The following is a 24,637-nucleotide window of genomic DNA, read 5'->3' on the forward strand; positions in this document are numbered from 1 at the left end:
CAGAAGCAGGATCGTTTTAATATGCATTCAATTAATTTATTGTAGATAATATGTCTGTAGCTTGAGAAAAAAAATACAATTACATAATAAGAAATACACATTTGTGTTTTGTCCTTTAGGCATCAATATACCCTTATGTTCTGTATTGATATATATTCTGAGTATACATACGTGTACAATGCACAATGGTTTGAAATGAATTAAATTTGAATAACATTTTACAGTAAAATCATGACAAATTTATACGCGCCTACTTCAGTCATTTGATTTTACCCCCATTACAATGGGAACAAGTAAGACAAATATGAAAACACGAGTGGGAGAGTGCTAATAACTTTCGTAAAAATCGATGATATTTTCATTTTTTTTTGTATAATCATTATGAACAATATTATGAATATAATTATACAAAAGACAGTTTTGCTGAAATTTCATATATTCGTATTATTAATTACTATCATTAATTGCCATATGATCTACCTCTACTAATACCACATTTATTATTGTTATTATTAACATTATTAGTATTATCATTATCTTTATTTATCACTGTGTTATTATTATTATTATTATTATAAACGTTATTATTGTTGGTATAATTAAAATTATTTTAATTGCCATTTTTTATCTTTAACCCCATTTAGGTAAATTGGGCTATCCATAAAAATCTCAAAACATTAATCTTTCAACGATTTTCTTTCCGAGACTAACCATCAGACTTCGGTAGAGAAAATAGTGTCTATCTCGTTATGAATTAAAAGAGTTATAGATAATTAATCAACCAGCTCACCCTTTCTTTAATATTACAAAAATTTTAACTTGAATAAACTGAGTAGAGAGAAGTCAGAAACTTATCGGACACCGTGAATATGGTGAACACAATGCACTATCAGACGTGTATTTGTTAACAGTACTCTTTTTTAATCAATGTCTTAAACTTTGGTTATTTGCGGATACCATAATCACTAGTTTAAACATTTATTTCATTCGATGAGAAACACGGTTTGGAAAAACTGGGGGAATCACTCTTTTACTGTTTGTTCGAATGACAAGGTTACACGGGGCATTACTCCCCATAATGTCCACCAACATTCATAGTTATAAAGTACTTAATTGTAGGTTCAGTAAATACATTTTCTTCGCATTAGTATAACTATTAGTTGCATTTTAGTTCCGATTTCCGAAGCAATAATAAAACAAGAACATTAAGGAGAGTGAAAACAAAATATTTACATAGTCCCAACCGAAAAAAATGAAAGTCCTTCATTGCATCTACTAGAGCGTGTTTTCCTCACAAAAGCATGCACCCCTCCTCTATCTCTATAAATTGGTTGAAATCATTATGTTGCGTCAGGAATAGCGTTTGCAATTGGATGCGTAGACAGTGTGGATACACCTATAACTAAACCAAGCAATTTTCGCTTGAGGACGAAACGCGAATTTACCAAGTAGGGCGAATTCAGGAGTCCAAAAAAGAAGGCAGCAATTAACCTTATTCGTGTCATGTACAATTATTCTAATGTAACCGCATAACTCATTAATCACAACGGATGGAAAAAAAAAGATTTGCCTATTGCAATTTTAAATAAATTGATAAAGGTATCGGATTCGGTTATTCGTACTTCTTCTCACATTAAACCCCCTCAAGCTGAAAATTTAAGAAAAAGCTGAACGTTGGCTAAGTCTATACCGATTTTTAAAAATACATTATTCATTATTTTGTTTAATCTTCTCTCATTAAAAAGACATAATTTTGCAGTATCCACACACACCCTTATTCGTGCCTGAATGTATTGTTTTATTGGATAAAAGCACAAGACGCTATGATATTGTTGAACTTGCTTAAGCCTCTAAATCCTCGAAATATAAACAAATTACGAATTGTCACAAACATAACATCAACTAATGCCCACTCCAAAGTACCTATGAATCGGTCTTTTTTCTCTTTCGTCCCCATATTACTGTGGCCATCAACCAGTGGAATACGTGTTTATTTTATTCCAAAGGATGAATAGCTATTGTGTGTTTTTTTTTCTTCAGAGATTAGCATTCATTTTTACATTACAATCGGTTAAATTGATCACATATTTATAACATATGTTTTTGCGTTTATTCTTGAATATACACATAACTTATTTGAATCTTATTTCATATACAATACAGAGACATACAGTTAAATACGAAAAGAACCCTTGGTGGTAATCGTACGGTGACATTGCCTTCTGCTAAATTATGTATTTCAAAGCATAGAGGAGGTCTACAGCTAAACTAACCGTACACTGCAAAAACACCGGTGTTGATTTAACACCAGCCCGGAATCTATGTATGTCCACACCAGAGAAGTGTTAAACTACACCAGTTTGGTTTTGGTCTAACACCATATAGGTGTTTATACAACACCGATTATTATTAAAACAGCATGAGTTTGATTCCAAACTGGTGTTGTTTCAATACTGCTCTGGTGTGGACATATATAGAGTCCGGGCTGGTGTTAAATCAACACCTGAGTTTTTTGCAGTGTAATGTTAAAAAACCATTTGTGGCGTATCTTCCTACAACATGCACAATAGAGATTTATAACCGTGTTACAGATTAAATACATTGTAAGTTTTGTTTTGAATAATTAAATTGGGAAACTAAGTTTACACGTTTTTCACTCTACAATCATATAAGTTCCGTACATCCACACACACTTACTCATATACACTATGGTGCATCAACTGTATATGTTTTATGATATATATTAGTCATACATGTAGGAGAAATTTCCTGGACGTAATAATTAGGAAACGAACAATAAAGCAATTTATTAATGGGGGGATTTATGGTTTAATAAATAACTTTCACTGTGAAATTGCCATAGGTCTTACCTTTTCCACAAAGGAACGCATACTTCACTTTGCGGAAAAATAAATAGACCTAGGTTGCACAATGACATGGATACACAAAAACATCCCTTCTCACAAATCCAAAGCTTCCGGATATTAAACAGTAATTACAAGCTAAGCAAAATATAAATATTATCAACACAATGTAGTGAGAAGATCTGGAGATGCTTCAATTGTATACACAAATCGAAATCACTTCAGTTTCTCTCTACAAAGAGGTGGTTTCAGTTCACGCAATTAATTCAGACTGGTTTTTCGTAGACCTCGTAGCTGGGGCTTGGATCTCCGTTTTGCTTGAGGTAAGGTTCAACGTAGAGGGATTGTTCACCAGCAACATAGTTTGCATATCCTTCAGGAACTTCAGGTAGCGGTCTTCTTTCTCCTTTCCCATTGATCTCTTCTTTTGATGATGATACCAAGCCATAACCACGACTGAATAATACAAATTAAGAAACATGAAGCGAGTAACAAAATGAAGAAAACAAATACAAAAAAAAAGGAAAAATTGTCTGTCCATCTGACGGTAAATTGCCAACTTGTCCAATTATTTTACGGTCGACCTTATACCATGTAGTATAAAGCCATTCTGTCCATCAACATTTTTTCTATCAACCTTTTGGTCCAGGAACCATTTGGTCCAATAATCACTTTGTCTAATCACCAGTTTGTCTATTGCAATTTCAGTTAGTTAGTCTAATATTCCTTTTTCCCATTCATTTTGACTTAGTCAAATTAGAACTAATGGTACATGGACTAAATGGTCATTGGAGCGAGTTGTTATTAGACGAAATGGTGAGTGGACGAAACGGCAGTTAGACCCTTTGGAGGTTGGACGAACTGATGGTAGACCAAATGATATTAGACGAGTTAGTTATTGTACGAATTGGCATTAGACCAATCAGAAATAAGCAAACCCATCTTACCTGTCCGTAACAGAATTACTCAGACGGATGGTATATTAAAATCGAATATAATATTTTCGATTTTACCAATGAAAGCAAATGCTACTCTCTAAAAAGGTAATCAAACATGGCAAAGTGTCAAATAGGACATTTCTTAGTAGGTCCATGGTCTGTATAGTTCCATCTTCCACCACCCGTTCCCTCCCTCTCTATGCCAATGTTTATTAATATTATGTTCTCGTTATTAGCGTTGCTCTATACAAAATGTTCCACGTATTGGCATGTGATGATAATAAATAAATTAATTAATTAATGAATTAATTAATCAATGAAAAAAAGGGATAACTTGAATGCATTACATTATTATATTTTGTAATTATTTGGAATTGTCGGTAAATGCAATTCAATTTAAAATTATTTATAATTGACATTCAATACATTCCAGTTGTCCTTTAGACGTCATCGTTATAATCAATGTATCTGCGATTAAGGTAAGATTTCATAAAACCCTCCAAATATGTTACTGAAGGTAGAATTTATTATCAAAATTTACAAGTCACAATATCAGTGCCCACCAAGCTGTATTTCGTGTCACTTTCATTGGGACAAATATTTTTATTGTCAATTCTAAATTGTCGCCAGGAGCATTGGGATGTGTTCTATATAATTTCTAAATGGCTAAACTGTACCTATAGGTGTGCTTTCAAATATAATTAACCAGACTAAATGTGATTATACTGATGGGGGTAAGATGTTGGTGTCGACAACATACATGTAATTTTTGAAAGACTCACTTTCTCACAAAAATGAAGAACATCGCCAAGCTCATTAGAACAACGATAAACAAAATGACGGCTGTTACAAGGAGGCCAGTGATAAAGAATTCTCGTTTGCTAGTTCCGTTGACTTGGTTTACTATGGGTGCTGGAGCTCCAGGGTTTTCATCTGTATGATAATAAAGGTCATATTGGTATCAGACAAAAAAAAAATAGATTCTGAATTGAAAAAAATATGTAATAGTGACGATTGAAATTGTTAATATTTTATACCGGATTACTTAATGTATAATATGTATGATAAATATTTTATCCGTATTCACATTGGAAATATATATAAAACTAATGATACGAACGTCGGCGACAAATTATTATACATATTGTATACTCACACACTTGTCAAATCTTGGTTCCGAATAGTTACAGCACGGATTTGTAAAAATATATATATATTTATAGAAATGCGTGTAGATCTATCATGTTATAAAGTATACAAATTGTTGAAAAAAATAATGCAAAATAAATAATGTGTTTTATGGTCAAAAGATAAATCAATTTACCATTAGGTGCTGGGCGGATTGGTGAGCACATTATGGGCTCCCCACGCCACATGCCATCATTACTGCATTCCCACACAAACCAATCAGGGTCGTCGTTACATGTGATATTGACTTGATCACCAACCTTGTACCGAGATTTGCCAGCTCGAAAGGATGAGGCACTCGGTGGTATAGGTGGATTGCAGTCTGTTAATAAAGAAGTGGGAGATACAACTTATCAATGGTCATGGTTCCATTGGAGGACAGTTTGACCGATGTGTTACTGAAAATTATTACCCTAGAGTAAATAACGCAGACAACTTCAAACTGTTGAATGCGGGTACAGGCTAGAGTGACATACAGCTAATGAAACCCTTCTGTTATGCAGTATAAGATCTCAATGAAAAACTATTAATTTACGATTTAAAACCTATATAAAGATTTGGCAGAGGTTCAATATTGAAATATAATTCAATAATTTCAAACTTACACAAGTGTACTGACCGATATATCACTTAATTCATACCTACTCTTAACAAAATATTGTTAATTGGTTTTCCATGTTTGCATGTAAAGAACTTTGTGAAAATTTGTTGGCAAGCGGAGCACCCCCCCCCCCCCCCTCACACACACCTCGCTAAAATGTCATATTTCAAGGTTCAAATCAGATATTTATTTTGTACACTTATCTATGTCCAAGCTCGAAACTCTTGATTATTTTTGTGTTTGAACGGGTTATTGAGTGGGTGTCGATGTGGGTAGGCATATTATATATCTGTTTAGTCAAGACGTTATGCATTTACGTAATCGCGCCGCCGTCTTAGAGGCTGAAGCCATTGCTTCACAGGAGTTGGTGCAGCTGGCGTAACTCTAACAGCGGCTGTTTTCGCGTATTTCTATATCCTCTGAAGGACGTCTTTTTACATCTTTTTAATATAAATTATATTCATCTTACCGACGACAGGGGCACTGCAAACAATGTTTTGCCCCATCCAGGTCCCATTCCTACATGTCAAATTGAACCAATCGGAATCCTCATTACACGTAACGTTGATGTTGTCACCATTTTTGTACGACAGGGCAAGGTTGTGGACAGATGAGAAAGGGGGCAGCGCCGGAGCATTGCAACCAGTAGGAGCGGACACAGGAGCTGCAGAGGAAAAGTTTGAGGATACAAATACCAGTGAGTAAAATATTCTTAAGCATTTTATCATACTTTTATTGGTTTTTTTAACGTTGCATACTAACAAATATGTCGGCAATAATTAAGACAGAGACCAATCTGGAGTAATGATAGAACAATCACATTAAGACACCGCGCAGACACATGAAACAAGGGTTAATTATTTCTTTTCTGATTGTGCCAAAGGCTAGCAAAATAAACAAATCAACTGTAATGGTAGAATAATATACTAACATAAATGAAAAAGAAAAGAAGAAGAAAAAGAAGATGATGAAGAGGGAGAAGAACAACTAAATAGAATTCACATATACGATTTTGCCATAGCGCACACGTACAAATCCCTAATAAAAATAAAAAGGAATAGTTTCAAATACTTTATATATTCTTTAAACTCAGTATAAGAATGCAATCTTTTTTGCACCCGTTAGCTAACTCTATTTCGACCCGTTGGCTACATATTTGTCATTTAACACCACTGAAAATCGTAAAAATAATATTTTAATAGAAAAAAATATTACTTAAATGATGATGATGATAAGAATGGTATTGATGGTACGAGCATTATTGACCATTATTGACAAAACAATTTGAATTTTTTTTTTATAATAATAAAATAATAACAATATTAATAATGATAATTATATAAATAATACTTATGATGATAGTGATGATAATGATTTAGATGATAATAAAAAATAATGATGATGATTATAATAACAATAATGAAAATGATACTTGTAGTAGTGATCGTAAATCTGTTAACAATAATTATATGAATGATCACAAATAAGATGATTATCATTAATATATTATAATCATAAATTGACCCAAACTCGGGTGGTCACGTGTATGACATAAAGAGCAATTTTAGAAATACAAATATATAATTAAATTGAAGAAGTTGAACACAAAACATTATATAAATCGTCACACCTTCACTAGAGATATGGACATGATGGAGGTATGACGTATAGGGGGTGGTTGTCATTAGTTGATGACAAAGAAAAAAAAAATTGTTCAACATTGATCAATTATTCATTAAACCACATTACTTTGGAAATAATATTAACTCATTATCAAGCAATACCTGTTATCACGTCATGCTCATGTTCGAAACTTTATTTTTTTACTTGGCTAATAGTCATATAATGATTATCCCACGTTTTTTCAGTATATCTATGCAATGGTAGATCTATCGTCTATTTGGATATCAAGCTGGCCAAAACTACCCAGTATGAGAAGCATGAGGGACACTGTCCATTACTGATATGACAGGTTAAAGTTAATGTGGTTTTAAATATGTTCATTGTACATGATATAGGCATATATATATATAATATATATATATATATATATATATATAATTATGTATATATTTATAAGTATTTTTTTAAAACGACTGGTAACATTGGTTATTTTATGTATGTGGTTCTCGTTCTTTTACATGAGGGATCACCGTATGAATAATGGAATTGGCATTCTAATTAAACATTATAAAGAACACTCACCGGCTGGTTCGGGACAGACCACGACAGGTCCGCTCCACAATCCCTTGTTGTGACATTGCAAATTGAATGCCTCATTAGTGGTATTGCATGTGACGGTCACTCTTGAGCCAAAATCATAATTACGTTCAGCAACGTTGACCCAGGAGTGGTGAGGCAAATAAGGGGCGCTACATTGTATGGATCCTGAAAGAACAATTTAAAGAAGCATTTACATATTAACATGTTTTGGGAAATATGCCGTGTTTATAATCAACATGAATACATGCAAGATATTTGGTCAGAACTTGGCACATTCCACATCCTTCCTTTTTGCAGCCACCACGTATTTTCGACTGTATTACCTATTAGGGCATTTGGAAATGTGACCCTTTTTTCTCAAATATCAAAACTACAATTTAGTCATTTTTAACGTATTCCCAGTCTTGAATTATTGCTTTTGGACATTGATAAGGTAAATATTGAATTTTGTATGAATCAATTTATTGTAAGATATGTTCTCTATTACAGATCGTGAAACTATTAGCGTTTAACAGTTGATTAATATTTCAACTAAACATTATTAAACAAACTTTAAAAGGGACACTGATTATTGCATTGTCATTTCATTTAAACGAATCAAATAATTTAAGAAAAATAAAGGTGAAGAGCAAAGTCGTATTTATATACATACAAAAATATATATTGAACAAGTACATTGATTACCATAAACATATATCGACATTGCATTTACACAATCAATTGACCTGTTGCATGAAAGAAAAGCTCCGATTTGCTTTTTTCTTGTTTTATCAACATTTTTTTTTTTTTCATGGGGGGAAAAACCACAGGCAAAGTTTTACGCACAGGCGCCTTATTTGACAAAGTGACATCGACAAATGCATGCATTAAAAATATGCTAGGTAGTTGTTTTTGAATGTTTTTTTTCGCAGGCAAAATCATATTACTAAGAACCAATGACCAGCTGGAAACAAATATGGAAATGAGTTTCCTTTCCCGGACAATAAACGCCACATACATATACATATATATATATATTGGGGGGCTATTCGTTGCTCCTACTGAAAATGTCATTAAAGAGTGACACCAAATATACACGTTTTCAAAATACTGAGACTGATTTTATTAATCGAAATACCACAACAATATCCATAACAATGAGACAACATAGTAACGTAAATTTCGATGATAAAAACAATACTTGCAATGAGCAATGAACGTAAAACTCCATCATATTAATGATGAATGCATGGAGCTATTAATAGCTCTATGATGAATGTAAAACATAATTGTTTTTCATGTTATGTACAGTATTAAAGGAAAGCAGCAGTGGAGCGTTCTCTCTATGAGAGAACGTATGAGAGAACGTCTCAATGAGATTGGATTAATCTGATTAAGATTTAGAAATGACTGTAAAGGAAGCGGACGTCGAAAGTATGAATTAATATTCTTGTACATTGAAAGTTGAATCACAGTAGGAATATTGAATTTCGTCAAACATATTGAATTGCTATCTAACATGTAACCTGTCTCGCGTTAATAATGCAGATGATTACAAGTGTACTCATACAATAATTCTAGAACCATGTTTATGAGTTATCGTTGAAATTTATGACAGTTAAAGTTATACACAGTCCCTTCCAACTTCACCATTGACATGTCTGGTATTATTGCACTTTATGTTCTTTTCATTTCCCGCTCACCAAGTGCATCCCCGAAATCTGTAGTGAGAATATAGTCTGTCGTAACGGGCGATGTTTAACTAGATGGAACTAGCTTTCGTAAGCTATTTTTAACGAAATGTAATTTGCGGATTAAAGCACTGATACAGATGAAATCAATGGAAACTGAGAAAATTACTGAGTCTTTGTTGCTTCCTAAGCAGTAACCACGTGAGTAGAGCCAAGTACTAATTGCAGTATCAAGGTACAGAAAAACACAGCAAAGAATACTTTTGCTGGCCTCTTCAAATGCATTATTTTCATAATATCATCGTAAAATCTCCCCCATCTTGGTAATAAATGGTTGGTGTTTTCTTAGAAGTCCAGTCACAACGAAGATGTTTAGATGGTGTTCAGTGCATGCCATGCTCTCTTACTTCTTGCAACTGTAGGCGTGGTGTAGGTGGAGTTGTGAGGGGGATGTCTAATTTTCCAGGCTAAGAGTGCGAGGGAATTGTCTATGAAAAAGAAGCGAAATAAAAAAGAAAGCTAGTCTTGAGCAGTGATCTATGTTCAAAAGGAATATGAGTAAGCTGTGGATATTAGAAGCAAAATACTATTCCACTTACCGTGACAACGAATGCCGACCTTTTGTCAAAGGACTTACATCCTAAATAAGCAATAGTAGATGTGCGTATATTTAGATTTCATGATATCAAATCAATGACAAAGAATACAGTGTTTCCATTTTACAACCTTTTAATTTATTATTTTGTTTAAAGGCATGTTTAAGAAATTAAAATTGCTCTTGCAATTCAATTACTAGATGCTTTAATTTTGTTTGATAGCTTATGAACCCTTGAAATAATAGACACTAAAATGTACTGAATATTTATAATCCATCTCACTATCTAATTGCGTCATTACAGAGTAAACAATATTTCTTTCTGACTCAAGGACAGGCAAGTGGTAACGCTAATATATATTTCAATATTGCTCAATACTGCTAAGAAGATAAGTCGCAAGAGACGGCTTTAAGATTTCAGTTTTACAGTTATGTGCTGCTCAAGCACTCCTGAGTGTAAATGATTCAACTCAGATTGATTAAAAACTAAAACAAAACATTGTATTGTAGAATATATAATTGCTCTACATTCGTAAATTGTTCCGAGGTGCTATCATTAGATTGCAATCAAACAGCCTTCAACACGAAACTTAAATTCAAATCAAACCGCCATGAAAGTTTAAGATCATGTGCACATTTATGGCAGCATATCATGTTTATAATCAATGCAACAAAGGAAACTCCAATTATAATGTAACATAAACATTGAAAATTAGTAATCATCATCATCACCCAATTTTAAGATGTATATACATTCGAAAGAAAAAGTGTAACTCATTAAAAATAAAATAAGAAATAAATCCGTGGGCTCTTACCTTGGATGCAGTTCCCATGTCTGTGTGTCATTTGACATCTTTGAAGTTGCAAAAACAGTGACCAGCTCGATCTGGGCAACGAGGTAGAACGATGCTGTACTCTCGCAAGACGTGTTCAGTGACTTGTCCACGGTGAGCCGAATGTTTGACAAGCAGAGCTGAATATTCTTTCGAAACTATGTTCTCTTTTCCATGTTTACATGAATACGTCGACCCCACCTAACCCGCCCCTCTCTCTTTCCTTGTCACTCTCACTCTTACTTTACATACATTATACAGGGTCTCCCTCTCACTTATAGAGGCCTCTTTCTTGACGATATGGACCTCACCTGGTTTGTGGTATCCCACGATTGCTTGGCGTTTCAATGACACTGTATCAAACGTGCAGATTTGGGTAACTCGAAAATTATCCACGAACTTCGATCGGTAAATACGACATGAACTTATTCAAATGTGTAGTACATACGATGGAAAGAACTAAGCTTTGAACATTCATAACTATTTCAGAAATAGTAAATGCGGCGGTATCATCTGTCAAATCCACATTTTACTTAAACTTGTAAGAAATGCAATTTTTTTGAAAAAAAAACATCAACAACACATGTCATGTAAGATGTAAGAGTATTCGTACAGTAGAATACAAAGCTGAAGGACTAAGTTTAAGACTTCAGAAACCGACGATCACAATAAGGCAAAAAGAAAGGATTCGCGATTCCGATTAGTTAATACATGTCATGGCGTATCCACATCTCATTATTACTTCTTGCCCATAAGAGCACTAGCTTCTGCCGAGCCTCTCTTTTTTCTTCATTTAACTGATATTTGGATGAAGTAATTTGATCAGTGTATGTGATAGGACTCCATGAATTTAAACTGGCTTTAAAATGGACTGAACGTAAAGTTTGCAGTGGTATCTTTTTTAATGTTGCATTTTCATTCATTGTTGGCACGTTGTATATTGTTTGAATCGGAAATAATGACGATAAGAAAAAATAAAATATTTTATTTAGCCCTTGCTGGCAACTAAGATAGGTAATATGGCAACCAATTATATGTATCTGGATTCGTAGTGAATTGGTCAGAAGGTAATGACACAATATCATTCAAAACTTTATGCAATCGATGGAGGCGCCTTATAGTCAATGTCACTTACAAATAAATGACATATTTTAGTCAAAGGCATTTTATAGAAAATGTTTTAACATTTAAATTAACTTCCAAAGAATCAACGTCCTAAATTTCGCCAGAGGAAAAAAAAATAAAAAATGCGTTGATTACAAGTAGATTGGTGATTAATTCAATTGGATCTGATTTATCTATTGACATACAGGGTTTACTGTAAATTTGCGTTTTTTTAATCAGAGCTTCTATCTACAAGTAGTATGTGATGATGTTATTACTGACCTTAGTGCGATTAAACATCAACGGTTAATAAAACGAAATCAGTTACAAAAACACATATGCAAACAGTATTGACAATGTATTTAAAAGAAATTATAGAAATCAATATAATCTCTTCAGAACGCCTCACCTGGTTTGTGGCATCCGACAAATACTTGGTATTTTTCTGACAATGTACGAAACGTGCAGCTTTGTTTGTGAAGTTTCTCCGTAAGCGCATGAGTCCATATTTGCCGTTTTTTCTCAGAGTTATTGTCATTGAACTAATGATATATGCTATTATTTTACTGTTCTTATACCAGGGCAAATGCTCATGAAAAAAATTTAAAGAAATAAATAATGATATATACATTTATATATATAGTTTCATATTTTGTGTTTCTAGGCGCTTTACATTGTATTCATTATTACCCCGGCCATTCGATCTATCATTGTTCCACGCATAAAGTGCACCATCTCCACTCCCTGGGGAACATTCTGACCGGGCAACGTTTTTATCGGATCATTTATCGGACTTTCGCATCACATGGGGTACCCATTTAACACCTTGGTGGAAAGTGACAAACCTTGATACGTGCCTTGACAAATGGCATAAGCGCCGGGTAGGATTCGAGCCCTGGACTCTTTGGCTCAGAGTCAAGTGATATAACCACACGACACCTCCACAGAATGGTTGTTTTGTGTGGACTTAGATTAGACATCCAACAAGCTAACCATGCTAACAGTAGAGCCTCGTGAATAACTTTAAATTCCCTTTCAACAGCCGAATACATGCATCTTGGTATCATGGATGCATCACCATGATCACGAGTGGACAGCGTCACCTTATGAGGGCGTTTTTTTCCAACTTTAAAAATATATATATATATATATTTCTTCGTGTGTGCCCCTTTTTCATTCCATAACATAGGCATTCTATTATACGTATTTTAATCAGGTTACAAGTCTTGGCACTTGTTATTTTCAAAGTCTCACTTAAGTCTGAAAAAAGAGTCTTTAGAAGGTTGCCTTTAATGCGATTAAGAACCACTACCATTGCCATTGTAAATGCTCTCATTGTCCCATAGCGTCACGTTGACGAGTTGCTCGATTTGTTGTAAATGACTTTACATCTTTATTATTCGTGTCCATAAACATTAATGTAGAAGATTTAATGAAAAAAATAACCCCTATTCCGACGCCAGGAAGAAGATGCTAAGGGGGGGGGGGGGGCTTCCGCAATACGTTCCAATGAATGCATGAAAGTATTGCATGTGCATACCCTAGGCTGAGGAAGCGATTTCATTTCCCGCAATTTACACCCAACGAGGCTATATGTGTGAAAGCAAGTTCCCATTATTAATGTTGCTAAATCTATGGATTTACAATTTTAGTAGAAAAAGGGGCTTACTCTGCATATGCTCATATCGTATCTACGAAAATGTCTATTTCATATTTTTCTTTCTTTTAATTTATTTTTTGTAGGGAAGGGGGTAGGGTCTTGAATGCCCATGATCGTTGGACAGTTACCCAAACGCCTCACCTGGTTTGTGGCAGTCGATAAATGCTTGGTATTTGTATGAGGCTGTATGGAACGTACAGCTTTGGTTGAACGAATTCGTTTAGCTCACCAATTATGACATACTAGTCGTGCCGTCTAGTTCAACCCATGCTCCCAGTTAAATGATCCCAAAAAATTCGAAGCAATCCATATAAAAAACTATGACGATCAGAACTTGAGTTACCAACAAAGTAGACCTCAACTGCCACCATGCCATGTGCCTTCATTTCAAGCTAGATATTCGAAAGCAACTTTAACATTTTCAACATTCCTCCAGTGTATGTCTCTAAGAGAAAAAACACAATTAATGTGCTCCATCAGATGGGGGAACAATGTCAAAAATATAGGTAACAGAGAAAACATTCTGTTTTGTTCATGTTCTGTTTGGTCGTCGTATGCAAAGAAAAGAAAGAAAAAAATATATTGGTCTCCAGAAGTATAACGTGTAAGTTGCTATATAGGCCTAAAGCGTAGTTTATTTACCTAACCTGGCGTGAATGCAGCATGGATCGTATTCCGCAGTGGCTGGGATTTGAACTCACGACCCCCGATTTCAAAGTCGAGAGTCAGAATGATAAGACAACAATGCTAAACATAGGTCATAACAAAGTCAAAGGTCATGCTGATCATGATATCATTCTCGATGCTCAAATTCACGCCTGCCAAGGTTATGAAAAATACCAATCAATCTTATTACCCAGCCCGATTTTCAGATCAGGCAAGAAGACAGTGCACATCATACCAATATCAAAGGGTGGATAGAGATGCAACGAACTCTCGTGAGGCAAAAAAGAAAGTACTCCAAAGGTCAAAGGGTCAAGCGCGCACAAAGATTTACATTTCTTTTTCGTGTACATGCATATTGCGTTGCGTACTTTACGAGTTGGTATGGTCCCATATACAATAAATTATGTACTTAGAGTACCTTTCCATGTGCCCAAAGGTCGTGCGTGCGGTAGAGGACAAGTTCCATCAAGCTTGTGGATATCGATGGTAAGGAAATGTGTTTTTACATCTCTTTCAACTGTCCCGCCGATTTCACCACCAGTATAAGAGGGTTGGGAATCAGTTGATATATAAACTTGTCATTGTAGCTTGTCCAGTACTGTGTGCGCCTCACCGGCGACTGACTGGAATACTCCCCAGGGAGTGGAGGATATGCACACATTGTGTGCGGGAATGACTGATTGAATCCGATGACCGGGGTAATAATATATCTGTAAAGCGCTTAGACACGTCGTTCCGATGTATTAAGCGCTATATAAAAAACGGATTATTATTATTATTAAACAATGGCTATCAAAAAATCGTTGACAATCTGTAGCATTCATGGAAAATTGAAGAAAAAAAAACATTTTCTCGAATATAATATATGTCATACATTATTATTAAATCTGTAGTTTTGTTTACTTTCCAGCAGGTGACATTTGTCCTACTACTAGGAAATTGAATTAAAAACGCCTCACCTGGTTTATGGCAAGCGACAAATACTTGGTATGGCTTTGTCACTGAAGAAAACGAGCAGCTTTGGTAAAGACATTACTGTAGCCTAATTGCTCACTCTTCATACACTTTTCGTACTGCCAATGTCAAAGTAATCCCACTAATGCTTTGAAACAATGCCTGAGTTGTATGGTACGTAAACAGGTTATATATATAAAAAGATACAGTGGAATCCAACTGCCACCACTAAGCTTGACCTGTACCTATATTCTTTAATGAATCAGGTCCGCGAACGAGCCGAATTCTGCACACGTTAATCAGTTGTCAGGAATCCGTTGTAACTAAGTAGTCATCATGGTCAGGATACTGTACACGCAGCAGTTCTATGATGACCATAAGACCAACGATCGTGTTCACATGGATTTTCGTTTGACGAACCCCGACCTATGGGCAGGGCTGGGAGGGGGGTGGGGGTCAGCCCCATCGAAAGTACGGGGCTATCCTTAATACCCTTTATTTTCACATTGTCTTTTGCAGAAGCGTGTAACCAGTATGCGTAACCCTCATGGACAGAAAGGAACTTGGAGGCAAAACGGGAGAAAAAAAAACGACCAAGGCTTAGATCTATAGCATTACATTCCATCAATTCAATACTGTATCTAAACAGAATCATCGATGGCTCGCTAGCAATTAAAGTCGTTGGTAACGAATAGTTATTTGTACAGTGTGTGTCGCGGATGTACATTATTTTAGTTTTTTAGCCATTTGAAGATCAGTCTGAAATCCATCTGGATTTTTTGTTATTGTTATTATTATTTGGTTTCTTCTACACAAGATGATTAGGCATCTTCGGGGATGTCCCATACGCTTAATTTATTATTCCGCCAGAAATCGGGTTTAAGAGTTTAAAAGATTCGTATTATGTCGACAAAGTGCACCGAGGTGCTTCTGAGAACAGGATTCTATTCATTTTCAAAACCTGAAGGTCATCATCAACTACTACATCAACAGGCCGGCTGAGTTGGTGTTCCTTCCACAGAGGCATTTTAGTGCACATAATTATCGTATAGCGTACATCTGGCTTTGACTGTTCAAAATTGAATGATCTTCCAGTATCGGCCACAGTGGTGTTAAAAGGGTATAGTACCTTAAATTCGGCATACAAACCGCAAATTTAACGTCCCCGTTGAGGTCGAGAAAAGGTCCTATTGTAATATTCGTTCTTGCAGGAGAACAGGCCAACCTTCGAAAATTAAATGGTCCAGGGCTTAAAATGGTGCAGGGGTATCCTGTTCCACCCTTGCTTTTTTGCGGAGTGTGCTACCCCCCCCCACCCCCACCTCATTAAGACGTAATGAATTGCCGTTTTCTAAGTCTGATTCAAATCAATTAAGTAAAAGTGATGAGTTAGTGGGGAAAAAACATCACTGAGTCAATACCTAACAATAAAACAAACAAACGAACAAATATTTATAATAAATCAAATTTGGTTCTGACAAAGAGTCCTTACATAATCAACCAGTACTTAAGAAACACCCTTTCCCAATGCATACATTGAGAAAAAGAAATATCAACGAATAATTTTAAATGAAAATGTTGATCGCAATCACACAATGCCGCACTGCCGAGAGCTTCCAGGAAAGAAATATCTCCCCTCTCTCCGACTATCAAGAGTTATAATACCCTGACACTATAAGGGTTATGGGTTTCTTCACCATTACTTTCTGTGGTAAAACCGTTTAAGCCTATACTTGACTTTCTCGACATGCATGATATACAAGGGTCGTTTTGACATAACGTTGGATTCGAAAAAAAAATAAGTCAAGATCTCACAAACCATAAAATATCAACCGCTGGGCAAAAAGTCCAGATAAGTTGTAATATTTGGCCGTCCAGAAGATCTAATTGATAATTCCACTGGTTTGTTTTAAAATTTACAGAATGATTCAGGTTAGTGAAGTTCAATTCAACGTGAGACGTATAGTCAAATCCGCTATGATGACATTTATTTTTTTCTTCCTCTTAAAAGTTCACTGACATATCCATTAATTCTAAATCATATTCAAGATACGGGGGAAAAATAGATGTGTATGTTTTGGTTAATATGTCTAAATATTTTCAAATAAGATAGGGACGATATTGAGGTGGGATAAAGACTTGAGAGGAACTTTATTCGCATCCGTCATAACAAGAACAAATCCGTTCGCCAGATTTAAATAAAGATGCGTTATATCAGAGTACAAGCGGAAAATCATTGTTTCATCTTTTTGCCCCTTAGCCCCTCAACAACCTCACCTGGTTTGTGGCATTCGACGAAGAGTTGGTATGTACTTGATTCTGCATAAATAGAGCAGATTCGCTGTGCATAAATCTGAAGAGCACTACACTTTAGACATAATGATCGCGTTGCGATGTTCAAAATAGTACCATCAATTACACTCGCTACTTGAAGACAAATGTGTTGTTAAATCATATTTAAGCCATTTATAACCCTAAACTCGAAAAAAGGTCAACTCCAACTGCCAATTGCCTTCTTGACCTGTACATTGCTTTAAAAATGATCAGGTCCCTGTGTAAGCCGGATACCTGTATACAGATGACATTAAATGCCATATTTAATCGTCATACGAGTCATTTGACTACTCAAATTAAATGCGATTCAATTGTTACACATCCTCTAATGACCTTATTAAATTGAGACCTGTTACGATTCTGTAATTTCAAAGAAGATTGGGGATAGTACATTATCTTATCTTCCAAACGTTCCTGAGAATCTCCATACTTGCTCAAAAATCTCACCTGGTTTGTGGAATCCGACGAAGAGTTGGTATTTGTTTGAATGTGTATTGAACGTGCAGCTTTGTTGTGCAACAGAACAAAGAGCATCACAACTATGTCATAGTGGTCGTGCTGTCAATTTCAAAGAAGTCTCACCGAACTACTAACAATTTGAAGACATTTGTGTCGTTAAGTTATATTAAATGCTATCCATGAACTTAAAATAATCTACTTGAACTGCCAATTGACCGCTTGACCTATACATTGATTTCAAAATGATTAGGTCCGAGTGTAAGCCGAATATCTGCACACAATATACTCTAAGATTAAATATAAATGTAGTTTAATAGCATCATTAATTGCCAACGAGGCGACCGCTGATATTCGATATGATTTGATGATGGAAAATATTGTAATTATATTTAGTTGATTCTAATATAGACATATTACGAATGCGTTATTTAAGGAACGTATACGTAGGCGGTACATTATTATACACACAACTGCCCAAACATCCAGTAGCAACTTCCTTTCACACTTAACTATCTCACCTGGTTTGTGGCATTCGATGAAGTGTTGGTTTTTATTTGAATATGTATTGGACGAGCAGTCTCGTTGTTCAAAACACCGAAAAGCATCACGTAATTAGTGATCATGGTAAATGCCCTGTCAAATTCAAAGTAATCCTACCAATCAATAGGCCTAGGATAAAATGTGTGTTTAATAATACCCAACCAATTTTGACCTTAAAGTACTTCAATGCAATTCAACTGCCAATTGCCAGCTTGACGAATACCTTGTTTTAAAAATATTGATAAGGTCTGTACATGAGCCCAATATCGTTATTATCGTATATCAATCCTAACAACGACTCCGATGAAAAATATTCCAGGCTATGTGGTGGGGGGGGGGGGGGTTCGGTTGGTCATCGGGAGGGCAAGGGAACGCCGACCCTCCCATCCTGCCCTCCAAACATGCTAAATGCCCCCAATCTTACGATTGCGTAAGATTGTGTGCAATGTTCAGAAATCATATTCACACAACAATATAATCTGTTAAGAAAAGGTAATCATCGACTTTAAGACTCAATCGAAAAAATTATGTTTCTAAAAAAATGGTCTAGTTTCTAATAAAGAAATATCACGAACAACCCGGAGACATGCTTCCTGGCAAATCAGTTATGGATAACATTATTGAAATACCAGTAAGATCTGTATTAACTTTTACTTTAATATGAACCATAAAAATGAGAGGGTATACTCTTGAAAAAAAAATCCAAACGCTAAATTATATATATATATATAATTGTGAAGAGCAGGGACCTGTACATTGCAAGGTGCTTTCTAGTATATATTTGAGAGGATGCTTTAAATACAGCAAGAATAAGCTGTAATATATGTATATATATATATATATATATATATATATATATATTTATATAAATTAACATATTTCATGGAGACAGAAGAGAGGGATAGAAGGTATTCCGTCTTTTATTTCACCGATTTATTTTGTGAGAGGAGGATATTTATTCAAATGAAAGAGGTTTACCAAAGCATACACTGTAAAAAAAATATTGGGTAAAATTATAAACAAAACGAGGGCAGTATTTTACCCAATGTAGAATGCATATTGTTTAATAAGGTTTAAAAATAAGCAGCAATTACTTTATAGTGGGCATAATCTTCATCACACTGAATAAGTAACAATGCCCAAAATAAATGCCCAATGTTGGTTGGACACATAATTACCACCATATAGCATTGTTACCTTATATTTTTTAGAGTGTAGTTCGTTGCCAACAAATATCTGCAAAATACAGGTTAACATAACTTTATGGGAGTCATCTCCAACAGTCGTCGAGGTAGAATAAAATAAAACGATAGCAAGCGGGTCAACCTCAGAAAAAAGTGGATGGCTCTGATAGTAGTACGTTACATTTTATATTACTGTTTATGGTTCGAGCAATGAAGATGATATGAGAACAGTAGGAGAAGGAAAGATAGCACTGAGCGAACCGAATGCTAAGGGCCACATACCTGTGAAAAACCGCCTCCTTGTCTAAGTTCGTCAGTCTTTTTCGCTGCCAACGAGAGCTGATGAGGGGTAAAAGACGCCTCGACCAACATCACAGACAACAGTAGGTTGAACAGTTTGACACGAAAAGTGGAATCATACGTCCAAACAATACGAAAATATCACTTGACGCCTTACCAAGTCTAACAATGGGCATGATTCGTGGTTTCGGATTCGATCAAGAACACAGGAATTATTCCGACTATCGCACTGGGCTGTATACCTTGCAACAATATATTTTACATAGAGCTTGTACGTCATCTCAAATTTGTTTTTTTTTTCCATTTTCTATGGGTCTTTGTGCATGTTCATTTAATTTTCATTCATATTATTAACACTTTTTGGGGTTTTGTATGTAATGTTAAAGTATCAATGTCGCCGTAGTCGGAGTCATCGAAACATGCGTTTGCTCTGATATGCCGAAAGGCAACAGTCAGTAGCAAGCCGCCATGTTGTTGAGGGGATTTTTTTCTATTATCCTTTCAAACCCAGAGCCAAAACGGAAGAGTGGTCCAGAAGCTCCACATGCTAGACATCATCGAAAAGCTCACACCAGGTATAGTGGTATCACGAACATTCTTTTAAAACGACTTTTTTTTCCATGTCGCCTGTCGTCTTACCTGCGATTTGGCACCCTCTCGTTTGCTTCCGTCGCCTCACCATTTATCAACATCTCTATCATTGCATCGGTATTTACATGGAAGCACACGAATATCTGATCGTTTGGCTGGTTGGATTCTTCTTCATGCATGCTATGGATGACCTCAGTGATTTGCATGTCACCTATTCGAACTAAGACCACGGCTTTGTACATTATGATGTCATAGTTGTTGTTTGGCGTTCGTTCATATACATAATATTTACGCCAAAGCAATACTTTGTAAAAAAAATAATTATTTTGGGTATTATTATAAGTATTTTTATTTTTGGGGAGTGTAATCTCGAACCCACTGGACCAAGCAGTAGAACCGCACACACCTTATTGCCAAACAGGCGCTTAATGTTGCGCACTCTGTTCATATCGATGCGACTATGGTATATCAAATGAATGATGGTAAAAAAACAACATTTATGGGAAAATTCTACCTTCTGGTGTACAGAGGGGAGGGGGGGGGGGGAGGCTGAGGAAGAGAGAAAGGATAATTTGGCCATTCAAACAATGCATTAATAAAATAAATAAAATTAATTAAAAAAAATAAGTCTGCATACACCTACAAGTGTAAAACATTATTATGTAAAAATAAGGCTTGATTTGCAAATTTATACCCCACCTCTTCCTTGAAAATACAAAAAAAGAAATGCATGAAACATACTTAACAAAATGCACATTTGTTAACTTTTTCCCTCCCTTAAAAATAAATCTAAAACAACTACAGCGCAAAAGGAAGAGAAATTTGGGCTTTATTTTCACTTAAATTATATATGTAGGTAATACATGAAACAAGTATAAACTTATTGTGTCATTTATTAGGGACTGATTTTGCATTCACATGTTCTTTGTATGAAAACTCGAACTTCCCCAAAAAATATTTATCGTCATTATTTGTTTTGTTTTATTATTTTATTTATTTTTTGTTACAATAGGTAGCAGGGTATTTTCATTATTACGCCCTCATATAAGTCGTACGCCGTTGCTCGCGAAATGTAATTTGAACAAGGAACTAGTAGGCATACTTGAGAGTGTCATTGAAAATCAACAACAACGTATTTGAAAACAAGAGTCTTCCACTTCATGCACTTTTAAGAAAGAAAGTGATTATTTGACAGAATGTATACAAAAGTAATATGAATAAGGAAACACTTAGCTTCTCAAGGGAGGTGCACAAAAGTATACGAAATTCATAAACAATGAAAACGTTGTTTTAAAATTTATAAAACCCTGTTTACTACATCTTGTAGTATTCATTTAAACAACCAGGCTTAATTAATTGAGAATTAAATGTACAAAAAATGAACTTTGTTGTCATGTATATAGCAAATGCTAGGGAAGTGTGCAAGGAATCCTACAGGTTTACTTGAGGAAAACAAGCATCCCTGTCAAAAGCCTGGTTGCTTTGCAATCTCGCTTTTGAGTTTATTCGATTTTTATCACGCCTCTTGCGGCTACAATTTTTCTTGAAGAAAGAAAACCCACCCCTGTCAAAAGCCTGGTCGCTTTGCTATCTCCCTTTTGGGTTTATTCGATTTTTATCACGCGTCTTGCGGCTAGGCACACGCAAAACGTAATTATGATTATTCGTAACTAACATCAATACGAGAGACCATGGTATGTTTCAAGTAACAATGCAAAATAAATGTTACTTCATTCATACGAATCATACTGGCAAAACACAGAGCAGGGATTGAGAATACTTTCCAACTCCATGACCCAAAATAACTCGTACTACATGGCTCTGTTTATTGTGATTTATGGCGTTAATAAAAAAAAACGAAACATCACAAACAAAAGGACTAAAATTAGAGGGGGAAAATGGTACGACAACAATGCGAAACAAGTCCTCTTTCAAGAAAATAAGTATTTAATCGGCTTTGATAACGGGGATAGAATTTCAAATTAGAAGCAAGACTACGAAAACACTTAACTTTAAATTCGTGCCAACAATATAAGTACGTAAGACCTCAACGTCATACGTAATATGAGTACCCAGAAATAAGTTTATATATGTTTGTTTTTCCCGCCTTACAATTTGTGGTCGTAGTGAATCATCAGTAGTATGCCAATGTTAAAAGAAAGCTAGTAACTCCTGGTGGTGGGTGGAGAAGCAACCATTCTTTATTCTTCTCCGTATTTTTTTTTATGACACATACCTGGATGCGTCAAATGACCAGTACAGTGGGAAATAATACATTTCTTTTTCTTTAATGGCAACAAGCATCCCCTAGTTTAATGCATGAAACATAATGCTTGGCGTGCACTTAACAGTGTAGAAAACGAGCAGTGTCGAGTCATGTCTGATACGATGATACGTCTCGTGCTTAATTATAACAATGCCACGTTTTGTATTGAGCAGATATATCTATTGTTCATGAATGTAACTAAGTATAATTTAGTCAAAAGATACTCCTCGTGCGCATGCAAGTACCATATTTTGGGAAAGGGTGGGGCTTCACTAAGGATGTTTGATACCATCTATTTCTTGTGATACCTAGCGATTATACAGAAAACATCAGTCTTTTGAAAAACACATAGCTTACAAGTTATGGCAGTAAGGGAAGAAAAAGGCTATTACTAACATCTCACATAAATTATATACGACTGACTTGGTAATGACGTCATTAATTTTACATTATCAATTATGATAAATAAACAAACCAAAACAAATATTGCAACAATTATTCTGAAAAAAAAAATGCATATAACCATGCAACATCAGATTAATCATCCTTAAAAAGTAAAGTACTACCCATTTCTAGTTTGAGAAGACTAACATCGGACGCCTCACCTGGTTTGTGACATCCAATGAATGCTTGGAGTTTTGTTGAATATCCTGAATTGAACGTGTAGCTTAGGTAATGCACAAACTATTTAAGCGCAGCTGCTCACCAAAGTCATAATGTCTGAGCTATTATGCAAAAACACCACCTAAACTCCACAAGTCCAAGATGACGACATAAGTTCGCGATATATTGAAAGTCATCATATAAGTTGCAACTTAAGCTGTTTGAAATAAATTGGGCTATTTCGTTAAATTCTAGTCCACTTTCCGCAATCATTCAAAAGAAACGAACTAAAGCTAGCGACATAGCATGTATAGTATGAATCTTACTTTAAATCACTGCTAATTAAGGCAGCCATAACGGGGGGGGGGGAGGGCTTCCAAAGAATAAAGCCAGTCCCAATGAGTTGCATACATTTTTAAGTTACGTATATTTAAGCCCCCCCCCCCCCCCCCCCCCGTTAGAAACCACCATAAAAATAGCATCGAAATCAAATTGGTCTTAATGTAACTCGTTCATGTCGTTGCTTCATTTATATTTAAAGTAAAAAAATGAGAGAAAAAAGAAGAAGAAAAGAGGAGGGAATAAATATAGTAACCGACTTTGGTAAGTTTATACTATATTTTCTTAGAATTTTATATTGTATTCATTAGGTATGATGGGCAAGATTTGTTTGCCTATGTTCTCTACATCTGGAATAAGTTTATATTATATTTTCTTAGGATTTTATATTGTATTCATTAGGTATGATGGGCAAGATATGTTTGCCTATGTTTTCTACATCTGGGAAATAATAAGACCACATTGGTCAAATACGCAAACCAGTGACTGTATTAGAATACATGTAGAAGAAAGGGAACATTTGGTTTCAGTTAATTGTGTAGAAATGTTTACGGTAGGACTAATCATTGGTATTATACTTTTTTTAATCGAATGTATTAAAAGTTGCTTTCCTGTCATTAAAGGCCGAACGGTGTTGAACTATCTCTGTAAATATTTGGGACACGTCCCGTGCTTTGTTGAGCAATCACCTCACCTGGTTTGTGGCATCCGACGTATGCTTGGTA

General features: G+C 35.2%; 1 protein-coding gene across 1 annotated transcript; it reads right to left on the reverse strand.

Annotated features, from left to right (window-relative positions):
* Positions 1 to 906: 906 nt before the first annotated feature.
* Positions 907 to 17,847, reverse strand: LOC135157880 (uncharacterized). Its single transcript, XM_064114990.1, has 6 exons — positions 17,574 to 17,847; positions 7,797 to 7,979; positions 6,061 to 6,255; positions 5,127 to 5,312; positions 4,585 to 4,735; positions 907 to 3,320 (listed from the first exon to the last, which is right to left on the reverse strand). Exons 3-6 carry the CDS (start codon positions 6,095 to 6,097, stop codon positions 3,131 to 3,133), a joined length of 564 nt encoding a protein of 187 aa, XP_063971060.1. The 5' UTR covers positions 6,098 to 6,255; positions 7,797 to 7,979; positions 17,574 to 17,847; the 3' UTR covers positions 907 to 3,130.
* Between the last annotated feature and the right edge of the window lie 6,790 nt (positions 17,848 to 24,637).

Source organism: Lytechinus pictus, unplaced genomic scaffold (genome assembly GCF_037042905.1).
Source record: "Lytechinus pictus isolate F3 Inbred unplaced genomic scaffold, Lp3.0 scaffold_20, whole genome shotgun sequence".
Classification (NCBI taxonomy): domain Eukaryota; kingdom Metazoa; phylum Echinodermata; class Echinoidea; order Temnopleuroida; family Toxopneustidae; genus Lytechinus; species Lytechinus pictus.